We start from the raw sequence: 12,207 nt of genomic DNA on the forward strand, positions 1-12,207 counted from the left end.
GGATGAGTGGCTGTCCAGACAGAAAGGGTTCACCCAGGTGACTCAGCCAGGTGTGGCGACGACTTATGCATGAGCAACCCCTAGAACCATTACACCCCCCCCCCCCCCGTATCTAATATTTCTGTTTCTAAAATAAATAAATAAATCTGTGATGGGTGGTAGGGAAGCATTTGAGCAGGGGGAAATATTGTAATATTTTGAAAAAATATTAGTTAATGTTTAAAACACTGGATAGAAAATGGAATCTTTTATTTTTTAAATCTGATCAACTGTCAAAAATACTTAGTATGTGTGTGTGTAAAAGAGCTCAGGTGCTTCCTAGATGCTATTTGTAGTGACTGAGGAGGAGCCAACCAACCAACTCCTGCTCAGGAATTAAGCCCTGAGGCACTCATGATGATATGAAAAAACATTGTGCATTCATGACTATCTGTCTGTTGGAGGACCCAGTGCTGCTGTGTGGACAGGAATGATTTAATCCTTAAAAAAATACTGTGTGTATGGGAACACTTTAAAAATAGAAACATTTCTCTTCTTTTTCCTTCCTTCCCAGTTTTACTTTCATTAACACAGTACCTGCAGATGACTTTCAAATTCAGTCCATCTTTTCCCCTCCCTAACCCTCATTCAGGATCAGAGTTCTGGAATTTAATCTGTTTGGAAAAAGTCCAAAACAGAGTCCGAGAATGGCCTTCGTGAACCCTTCTGTGGTTGCTGTTCTTTCTGTTCTAGGTTCTTGCGAGCCTTTCCTTGCTCAACGCAGAGCTTTCTATGAGCTCCTTCTGGCTCAGTAGCACCCAGTTTCTGTATGAACTTGCATGCCTCATGAATCCTTTTAAAAACAGGTTCCTGAATTTGTGATGGATTTTTATTCTGTGCTTCTGTTTCCTCCAAGGCCTTTTTCTGTGCTCCCTCCAATTCTACCGTGCCCTTTTCAGTTGCCTTCTGTTCTTCCAGGACCTTCTTCAGAGCCTTCCCTTGTTCCTCCAGAGCTGCCTTTCGACCCTTTGCCAATTCCTCCATAGCGAGATGGGCCCTTTCTTGTTGCTCAAGGGCCTTCTTCTGCATTCTTTGCCGTTCTTTGCTCTGTTTTTCTTCCAGCTCCTTAAGCATCATTTCAGCTTTCTGCTGCTCTGCTAGGGCTGCCTTCCGGGTTCTTTCTTGCTCCTCCAGAGCTGACTTTTGAGCCTTTGCCAATGTCTCCAGAGCAAGACGAACCCTTTCTTGTTGCTCAACAGTCTTCTTCTGTGTTCTTTGCCGTTCTTTTCTCTGTCTTTCCTCCAGCTCCTTAAGCATCTTCTCGGCTCTCTGCTGCTCTGCTAGGGCTGTCTTCCTAGCTCTTTCTTGTTCCTCAAGAGCTGACTTTTGAGCTTTTGCTAACTCCTCTGTTGCAAGATGGGCTCTTTCTTGTTGCTCAAGGGCTTTCTTCTGTATGATTTCCTGTTCTTCCAAGGTTTTTCTATGTCTTTCCTCCAGCTCCTTAAGCATCATCTCCGCTCTCTGCTGCTCTGCTAGGGCTGCCTTTCTAGCTCTTTCTTGTTCCTCCAGAGCTGACTTTTGAACTTTTGTCAATTCCTCTATAATATGTTGAGCTTTCACTTGTTCCTCTACAGCTCTCTTCTGTGCTCTTTCTTGTTCCTCCAACACTTTGTTTCGAGTTTCCTCCAGTTCAATATGCATCATCTTAGTTTTCTGCTGTTCTTCAAAGGCTATCATCTGAGCTCTCTGCTGTTCCTCTATAGACTTAGCATGTGCTCTCTCCAGCTCTTCCATAGCCTCCTGGGCTATCCTTTGTTCCTCTAAGGCCTTGTGTTGAGCTCTTTTATTTTCCTCCAGGGCCTTCTTTTGAGCAATGTCTAATTCTTTTAAGAGCTTCTGAACTCCCTCTTTTTCTCTCATCGTTTTCTTCTCAGCCCTTTCCTGCTCCTCTTGGAATGTCTTCTGAGTCCTTAAGAGTTCTTCCAGGGCTGCCTTGGCCATCTTTTTTTCTTCTAGAGACTTTTTTTGTGCTAGTTTCTGTTCTTCCATGACTGCCAACTGGGCTTTCTTCTGTTCCTGCAGTGCCTGCTGATGAGCTCTTTCCAGAGCTTCTAGAGCTTTTTGCGCTTTCTCCTGCTCCTCCAATGCCTTCTTTTGGGCAATCTCTAATTCTTCTAGGGGCTTCTGAGCTACCTCTTTCTCTCTCATTGCTTTCTTTTCAGCCCTTTCCTGCTCTTCTTGGATCTTTCTCTGAGCCCTTGAGAGTTCTTCTAGAGCTGCCTCAGCCCTCTTCTTCTCTTTAAGAGCTTTTTTCTGTGCTTGCTCCTGTTCCTGCAATGCCTGCTTATGAGCTCTTTCAAGAGCTTCCAGAGCATTCTGGGCTCTTTCCTCGTCCTCCCTGGCCTTTTTTCTGGCTGTCTCCAACTCCTCAAGGGCCTTCTTCTGAGCAAATTCTAATTCTTTTTTAGTCTTCTCAGCTCTCTCTTCTTCTGCCATTGCTCTCTTCTCAGTCATTTTCTGTTCTTTTTTAACCTTAGTCAAGAGTTTTTCCAGGGCTTCCTCTGCCATCTTTTTTTCTTCTAGATATTTCTTTTGTGCTAATTCCTGTTCTTTCATGGCTGCCGCCTGGGCTTTCTTCTGTTCCTCCTGTGCCTGCTGATGTGCTATTTCTAGAGCTTCCAGAGCTTTCTGAGCTCTCTCCTGTTCCTCTAGAGCCTTCTTCTTTGCGATCTCTAATTCTTCTAGGCCCTTCTGAAGTAATTCTTTTTCTTCCACTGCTTTCTTTTCAGCTATTTCCTGCTCTTCTTGAAACTTTCTTTGCACTCTCAGGAGTTGTTCCATGGCTGCCTCAGCCCTCTTCTTTTCTTCTAGAGCTTTTCTTTGGGCTTGATCTTGTTCTTCCATGGCTACCACCTGGGCTTTCTTCTGTTCCTCCAATGATTGCTTACGAGCTCGTTCCAGAGCCTCCAGAGCTTTCTGAGCTCTTTCCTGTTCCTCCAGTGCCTTTTTTTGGGCAATCTCTAATTCCTCTCGGCTCTTCTGAAGAACTCCTTTTTCTTGCATTGCTTTCTTTTCAGCCCTTTCCTGCTCTTCTTGGATCTTTCTCTGAGCCCTTGAAAGTTCTTCCAGAGCTGCCTCAGCCCTCTTCTTTTCTTTAAGAGCTTTTTTCTGTGCTTGCTCCTGTTCCTGCAATGCCTGCTTATGAACTCTGTCAAGAGCTTCCAGAGCATTCTGGGCTCTTTCCTGGTCCTCCCTGGCCTTTTTTCTAGTTGTCTCCAACTCCTCAAGGGCCTTTTTCTGAGCAATGTCTAATTCTTTTTTAGTCTTCTCAGCTCTCTCTTCTTCTGCCATTGCTCTTTTCTCAACCATTTCCTGTTCTTTTTTAACCTTCGTCAAGAGTTTTTCCAGGGCTTCCTCTGCCATCTTTTTTTCTTCTAGATATTTCTTTTGTGCTAGTTCCTGTTCTTCCATGGCTGCCGCCTGAGCTTTCGTCTGTTCCTCCAGTGCCTGCTGATGTGCTCTTTCTAGAGCTTCCAGAGCTTTCTGAGCTCTTTCCTGTTCTTCCAGGGCGGCCTTCTTTGCAAACTCTAATTCTTCTTGGCTCTTTTGAAGTACCTCTCTTTCTTCCACTGTTTTTTTCTCAGCCCTTTCCTGCTCTTCTTGGACTTTTCTCTGAATCCCCAGGAGTTGTTCCATGGCTGCCTCAGCCATCTTCTTTTCTTCTAGAGCTTTTTTCTGGGCTCGGTTCTGCTCTTCCATGGCTGCCACTTGGGCTTTCTTCTGTTCCTCCAGCGCCTGCTGATGAGCTCTTTCCAGAGCTTTCTGAGCTTTCTGAGCTCTCTCCTGTTCCTTCAATGCCTTCTTTTGAGCAATCTCTAATTCTTCTCGTCTTTTCTGAAGTGCCACTCTTTCTTGCATTGCTTTCTTTTCAGCCCTTTCCTGCTCTTCTTGGATCTTTCTCTGAGCCCTTGAGAGTTCTTCTAGAGCTGCCTCAGCCATCTTCTTTTCTTTAAGAGCTTTTTTCTGTGCTTGCTCCTGTTCCTGCAGTGCCTGCTTATGAGCTCTTTCCAGAGCTTCCAGAGCTTTCTGAGCTCTTTCTTGTTCCTCCACAGCCTTCTTCTGAGCAATGTCTAATTCTTCTAGGCCTCTCTGAAGCACCCTTCTTTCTTCCATTGCTTTCTTCTCTGGCATTTCCTGATTGTCCAGGACCTTTCTTTTAGCCCTTGATAGTTCTTCCTGGGCTGCTTCAGACATACTTGTTTCTTCTAGAGATTTTTTCTGTGCTTGCTCTTTTTCCATGATGGCCATCTGAGCTTTTTTCTGCTGCTCCAGAGCCTGTTTATGAGCAAATTCTAATGCTTCTAGGGCTTTCTGGGCTCTTTCCTGTTCCTCCACAGCCTTCTTTTGAGCACTTTCTATTTTTTCTAGCATCTTCTGAGCTTTTTCTTTTTCTTCAATTGTTTTCTTTTCAGCCATTTCTCGCTCTTCTTGAAACTTCCTTTGAGTTCTCTGGAGTTCTTCCAGAGCTGCCTCAGCCATCATCTTTTCTTCTAGAGATTTTTTGTGTGCCAGTTTCTGTTCTTCCATGGCAACCACATGAGCTTTCTTCTGTTCTTCCAGTGCTTGCTTATGAGCACTTTCCAGAGCTTTCAGAGCTCTCTCCTCTTCCTCAAGGGCTTGTTGCTGAGCTCTTTCCTGTTCCCCCAGGACTGTCAGTCGAGCTTTTGCCAGTTCCTCCAGAGCTGCCTGCTGAGCTCTTTCTAGTTCCTCCAGAGCTAGCAGCTGAGCTTTTGCCTGCTCTTCTAGGATCACTTTGTAAGCTTTTTCTTGCTGATAGAGTAACTTCTGATGTGATTTTTCCTGTTCTTCTAATAACCTTCTCAGAGAATTTTCCTCTTCATCCAGTTCTTCTTGATAAGCTCTAAGCTTTTCCTCAAGTTCCTGCTGAAGGGCTCTTAACTGTTCCTCCAGCTCTTTCTGATGGACTGTTCCCTGGTATTTGACTTCCTTGTGCTGAACTCTTTCTTGCTCCTTCAGTAGCTTCTGCTGAAAGTTTTCTTGTTCATCAGTCTCCTTTTCAAAAGACCTATATTGTATCCATATGCTTTCTTGCAGACTTCTTCCCACCTCTTCCTGGGACATTCCCTCCTGTTTCCTTAGGACGGTGTGTCTGACTCCCTGCCATTCCTTCATGGTTTCCTTCCAAGCCCTTCTCTGGTCTTCAGTGGCTACCTTGTCATCACTTTCTAACCCTGCAAGTATACTTTGTGGTCTTTCATGCTTCTCACAAACTTTGTGAAGGCTTTCTAGAAGCTCCTTGTACTTCTTTTTCTCAAGTTTCCGCTCATGCTTTCGCCAGTATTTTGCAATTTTCTGAGCCTTTGGCTGTATCTCCTTCAACATGGCATAGGATTCTTCATCATAATCCAATTGGCAGGCCAAGGCTAGGTCTTTAGCAGCCCTCTGCCAGTAACCAAGTAGCTGCAATGCTCTTCCTCTCCACTTGTAGGGCTGAGCCGAATCAGGGTTGATCTGTATGGCTTTGTCACAGTCCCTAATTGCAGCATTTGGTTTCTGAAGCTTCATATAGACCTTGGCTCGGTTTGCATATAAAATGGTAAGGTGTGGGTTTAGCTTAATAGCTTCAGTGAACAGATCTAAAGCTTTAAGAAGTTCACCTTTATTAATTGCATCAATAGCTTCTCTTTTCTTTTCACTGGCCTGTTTTCGCATTTCCTCTGTTACTTTCAAGTTTTCATCTCCCATCTCTTGAGGAACATCTTCATCTGGTTCAATCACCTCTTCAGTATCAATTTCCAATTCACTCTCCTCACTCTCTGATTTAATGCATTCAGAATCACTCTTAGTTCCCTTCTGATTCTCTAGTTCCTGAACGTCAGATGTTTCGTATTTTTCATGTGCTATGAGTTGACCTTTTTCCTGTTCTGCAGCATACAGAGGACAGGCTTTGCATTTTTCCTCAGGAAAATGAATAAATGGTTCATGTTCTTGGGCATGATCATATGGAACTTCCTTTTCTTTGGAGAGTTTATATTTTCTCCTTTCTTGTTCTTCTGAAATGGTATCTTGGTGTTTTGGTGTTTTCAATGGAATCTTTGTCTGTGTACTCTCTGGGTCCACAAGTGCTTCTTTCATCCTTTCCATCTTTTCCGTAAATGATTCCGTATTACATTTTTCTTCATGCTTTCTCCAACATTGAGTGAATGACTGGGTCTCTGCTTCTACCTCCTTCAACATGGTATATGTATTTTCATCATAATCCAACTGACAGGCCAAAGAAAGATCTTTAGCGGCCTCCTGCAAGCATCCTAACAGATGAAATGCGCCCCCGCGCCACTTATATGGTAATGCTGCATCAGGGTTTATTTTTATAGCTTGATTGCAGTCGCTTATGGCAGCATGTGGCATACGCAGCTTTAGAAAGGTACTGGCTCGGCAAACATACAAGTTGGCACACCGGGGGTTTAATTCAATAGCTTCAGTGAACAGATCAATGGCTCTTTGCAGTTCACCTTTATCCACTGCATCAAAGGCTTCTTTCTTTTTTTCATTGGTTTGCTTCCACATCTCAACTGTCTCCACATTTTCATTTAGCATGTATTGGAACTCATCCTCATGATCTAGTTTGCCATTTGCTGTTTCATTCTCCAATGGTGTGCTAAAATCTTTCTCTCTCTGATCTTCTTCATCATCCTTTGAAGTTGCCTCTACATTCTTAACCTGCTCCGGTAACTCAGATTCCTTGTATCTTAAGGCACACTTTGCACGTGTCTCAGAAATCCTTTGAAACCCTAACTTCAATCTTCTTACCACAGCATTGGCTTCTTCTTCATACTCCAGTCTAGAAGCTAAAGCAAGATCACAGGCTGCCTCTTCCCAATGCCCCAAATTCTGGAATGCTTTCCCTCGCAGTCTGAATGACTCGGCTGATTTGGGATTCAGTTCAATGGCTATGTCACAGTCTTTAAGGGCAGCCTGTGCCTCCTGCAACTGCATAAAGACATTGGCCCGGTTAATGTAGGAACTAGGAATATGTGGATTCAACTCAATGGCTTCAGTGAACAAATGAACTGCTTTCTGAAGTTCACCTTTAGCTAGGACTTCAAATGCCTCCTTACACTTTTCATTGATTTGATTCCTCATCTCTTCAGTTACTTTCAGGCTATTGCATCCCAGTTCGTGGATATTGTTCTGACATTGTTCCGTTTCCTCACTACAAGCCTCAAAATTTATCTCCTTGCTTGGATCTTTCAGAAGCTTATCACCAGCTTCACCTACACAAATGTTGTTTGTTGTATGTAGTAAGGAATTATTTATGTTTCCTAATGATTCCCGAAGGAAGACTCGATCTTCAGAATTAGCTAAGTTCAAGTAAGGCTTGACCTGGTCATGTGTGTCACTGTGAACTTTTCTTGGATCCATGATGAAGGGAAAAGATGAACAGATGCAGGAGATAGTTGGGCCTTAGAAAGGAAGGAAGCATTTATGGAAGCTGGCTTGAGAGTTTAGTTATTAAGTTTAAGAGTGGCCTGATGGAAAAAGGCCCTCATAATTCCTCTCTGCCATGGCCCTACTTCTATATCTACAACTATTTCTTAATGTGCCAAAACTGAGTCTTAAAGACTCAATAACAAAGGGAGATTTTGTGATGTCATCAGTCTCATCATCACTGGAATTTTGAGGCAAGTTCTTAAGGTCATGTAATGCCAACAATTGCCTATAGTCCTTTCTTTCTTTTTCATTTATATGCTATGTTTAATGGTATGAATAGTAGTTTTTACTGATTTTTCACCTGCACAAAAATGCTTACAATCAAAAAGAAGAAGTTGTTTACATCATTAGATGGAAAACTGCAGCTTGCTCACTTTCTGGAATATCCCATCAGCATCATGCTTCTCTTCTTGAAAAATTATGAGACACTGATTTCTGACTTCATTGTAACTCAGGAACTGGTATGCTTTATACAATGATACATGAATATACTGTGTACAGTGGTACCTCAGGTTACATACGCTTCAGGTTACACACTGCTAACCCAGAAATAGTGCTTCAGGTTAAGAACTTTGCGTCAGGATAAGAACAGAAATCGGCCTCTGGCGGCACGGCGGCAGCAGGAGGCCCCATTAGCTAAAGTGGTGCTTCAGGTTAAGAACAGTTTCAGGTTAAGAACAGACCTCTGGAACGAATTAAGTACTTAACCCGAGGTACCACTGCACAGGGTTATCTACTTGACATTAGGTGAGCATTGTTAGATTGTTTGTTAAAGCATTGCTTTAAATTGTTTTTAATACTGTTTTTTAATTCTGTAACCCATCCTGGGACCTTAGGATGAAGACTGGCTAATAAATAAATAAATAATCAATGAACCAAGGAACTGAATGCCAGATTGGAAAACAGTAAGACTCTTGCCAGAGTAGTACATGCTTTGGTTATCTCCCGTTTGGACTACTGCAATGTGCTCCACGTGGGGCTACCTTTGAAGGTGATTCAGAAACTACCACTAATCCAGAATGCGGCAGCTAGACTGGTGATTGGGAGCGGCCACCAGCACCATATAACACCATTCCTAAAGGAATTGGCTCCCAGTAAGTTTCCAAGCACAATTCAAAGTGTTGGTGCTGACCTTTAAAGCCCTAAACAGCCTTGCCCCACCTCCATTGTTCAACTCCAAGGGTCTCCTAGCAGTGCCCTCATTGAGAGAAGTGACGTTACAGGGAACCAGACAGAGGGCCTTCTCGATAGTGGTGCCCGCCCTGTGGAACGCCCTCCCATCAAATGTCAAGGAAATAAACAACTATTGGACTTTTAGAAGTTATTTGTTTTGGTTTTTTTTTAATGTTTATTCAGAATTTTAAGAATTACAAAAAGAAAAAAGAAAAATACAAAAAAACCAACCAAACAAAAATTACAAAAAAATACAATCATTGAAAAAGAAAAAGAACAGATTAAACCTTTACATTACTTTCTTCCTTTGCTTATTTCCTTGACTTCCTCACACCTCCCCTTTTTGTATTCTAGTTCAAATTGTTATTCCAGCAAATCCTTCCAACCTTGTTTTTAACTTAATAATTTGTTTAATATATTATTTTACATTCTCTCTTTCATCAATTTCATCAATTCATTTTTACTTAATCCTTTATATCATTTCTACCAAAACCATATAATTTTCTTTTTCCAGCATCTTTCTAACAATCCTTAATTTTACAATATTTTTGAAGATACACTTTAAATTTTTTCCAATCTTCTTCCACCGACTCTTCTCCTTGGTCCCGGATTCTGCCAGTCATCTCAGCCAATTCCATATATTCCATCACCTTCGTCTGCCATTCTTCCCGGGTGGGTAGATCTTGTGTCTTCCAATACTTTGCAATGAGTATCCTTGCTGCTGTTGTCGCATACATAAAAAAAGTTCTGTCCTTCTTTAGCACCAATTGGCCGACCATGCCCAGGAGAAAGGCCTCTGGTTTCTTCTGAAAGGTATATTTAAATACCTTTTTCATTTCATTATATATTGTCTCCCAGAAGACCTTAATCCTAGGGCATGTCCACCAAAGGTGAAAGAATGCGCCCTCACTCTCTTTACATTTCCAACATTTATTATCGGGCAAATGATAAATTTTTGCCAGCTTGACTGGGGTTAAGTACCACCTGTAGATCATTTTCATTATATTCTCTCTTAAGGCATTACAAGCTGTAAACTTGATACCTGTGGTCTATAACTTTTCCCAGTCAGCCATCATAATGTTGTGTCCCACATCTTGTGCCCATTTAATCATAGCAGATTTAACCATTTCATCTTGTGTGTTCCATTTCAACAGCAAGTTATACATTCTTGATAGATTCTTGGTTTTAGGATCTAACAGTTCTGTTTCCAATTTCGATTTTTCCAGGACTTTTAGAAGTCATTTGAAGGCAACCCTAGATTTAATGTTTGACATTTATTGTATTTTTAATATTTTGTTGGAAGCTACCCAGAGTAGCTGGGGCAACCCAGTCAGATGGGTGGCTGCTGCTGCTGCTGCTAATAATAATAATAATAATAAATTTGCACTGCTGGACATTGAACTAAAACAATTTGGAGCAATTATGTCTGTTTTAAAAGACTTTTTAAAAAATGATTTGGTCTTTGAGGGCATATTTAGGCCTACAGGTCTTTATTGTTTGAAGCAAATTTTTAGATGCATGGAGATGCGAGGACTATTAAATGAAGATAAAATATCAAAAATACCCTAATATTTGACTTGCATATAATTTCTGTTATTTTGGACTGCAACAGTCCACCAGGAAGAAGCCTTGTCTGACATGGGAAACCTGAATCTGGGTGGTCTGATTCAGACTGGGGCTCACAAAACTGAACATATTGAGAATTATGGTTAGGTCTAAAATTTTCAGAGATCCAAGTACAACTATCAATTTGATCAAAGTGACTCTTGAATAAACTGATATAACTAAGCTTGTGAATAATTCCTCAGGAAGCGGGGATGTCTAAGGATATTGAAACATAGTGGGTGTCAGGCTTCAGAGGATCCAACCCCCCACGGTAGGTTGCCAGGAATGGATAAGACAAGGAAAGTTATGAACAATCTTGTTTATGCAATATTCACAGAGAGAGGCTTAGAAATGCAGCCTCTTGGAGTAATGGTGTTGCTCCGAATAAATCTCCACCCACCTTCTCTGCTCCTTCCTCCTTCGTCAACAGCACCACCCACCTTACAGTTGTTGCTTAGGGCCATCTGTCTCTGAGCCCTTTGCTCTCCTACTTTTAAGGCTCGCCGGGTTCTGGGAGAAGGGGGGGTCTGGAATGCTTTCTAGTTATAAAGTGATTCAGGTAGGTAGCTGTGTTGGTCTGACGCAGTTGAAATAAATAAAAATCATCCATCTCCTACTACCCTTCTGAGAAAAATCCCACCCCACCCTCCCACTGGTTACTTCTGTTTCAGTGTATCTGAAGAAGTGTGCATGCACACGAAAGCTTATACCCAGAGCAAACTTAGTTGGTCTCTAAGGTGCTATGGACACGTTTAGGGCACTGTGGTCTAAACCACAGAGCCCAGGGCTTGCCGATAGGAAGGTTGGTGGTTCAAATCCCCGTGACGGGGTGAGCTCCTGTTGCTCGGTCCCAGCTCCTGCCAACCTAGCAGTTCAAAAGCATGTCAAAGTGCGAGTAGATAAATACGTACCGCTCCGGCGGGAAGGTAAACAGTGTTCTGTGTGCTGCTCTGGTTTCGCCAGAAGCGGCTTAGTCATACTGGCCACATGACCCGGAAGTTGTACACTGGCTCCCTCGGCCAATAAAGCGAGATGAGTGCCGCAACCCCAGAGTCGTTTGTGACTGGACCTAACAGTCAGGGGTCCCTTTACCTTTTAAGGTGCTACTGGACAATTTTTTAATTTTTTTAGTGATAACGTGTCAGCCAGCGGCCCTGGCTATGCCTCCTCCTCTCCCATTATTTCCCAACTTTTACCCTTATCTGCCTCGAACTGTGACCTCTGCAAACCACTGTTGTAAACCTATACTGTCTTCTTCTTCTGTGGAAAGTTCAGGCTGGGAAGGTGGTCTCCACCATTCCTCCTCTGCCCAGTCCCTGACAGTGGGTCATAATTCACAAGAAGTATAAAGTAGAGTGACAGTGCCTCTGAAAGGGGACATTGGATTGTTTTAACAAACCCAAGCTTGGTTTAGGAGACTAAGTCTGGATTTCTGCTCATACATATCCTACTCAAACAAAAATAATTTGTATGTTTAATTAACTTGTCTCATGTGGTTTGATATGCTAATGATGAGCTACCATTAGATTAGACTATATTTGTTTTATTTTTAATCTGTATTGCAAAACGGATAAAATGGGGCACTCATCCTGATTTGTTTGCAGAGAGATTACACAATGTTACATCAAGCAAATGTCATCTGACAGTTTCCAGCATATTTCCCTGTCTCTTTGCTACTACAAAAAGTCTGAATTGTGCATGTATTTGGGGGGGGGGGGTTGCTGCAAGACCTCCAAATCAACTTTAGCTGAGCAACCTGAATTTGCCTGTATGTGCCTGAACCTCACCAGAAAATAGCAACAAATCGGCAAGTGCCTTAAGTCTAATTCTTAAGAGCTGCGCTGGGACCTTCTCTGCTTTTCAAACAGCTACATATAACTGGTAGGAATCCACACATACACATATAATTTTAATTCTATTAATGTTTATTTTTGTTTT

General features: G+C 42.3%; 1 protein-coding gene across 1 annotated transcript; it reads right to left on the bottom strand.

Annotated features, from left to right (window-relative positions):
• Positions 1-232: 232 nt before the first annotated feature.
• On the bottom strand, positions 233-7,610 carry LOC307199736 (uncharacterized protein). Its single transcript, XM_079947709.1, has one exon. It carries the CDS (start codon positions 7,420-7,422, stop codon positions 649-651), a length of 6,774 nt encoding a protein of 2,257 aa, XP_079803835.1. The 5' UTR covers positions 7,423-7,610; the 3' UTR covers positions 233-648.
• Between the last annotated feature and the right edge of the window lie 4,597 nt (positions 7,611-12,207).

The sequence above is a fragment of the Podarcis cretensis genome, assembly GCF_951804945.1.
Source record: "Podarcis cretensis genome assembly, chromosome: 12".
Taxonomy (NCBI): domain Eukaryota; kingdom Metazoa; phylum Chordata; class Lepidosauria; order Squamata; family Lacertidae; genus Podarcis; species Podarcis cretensis.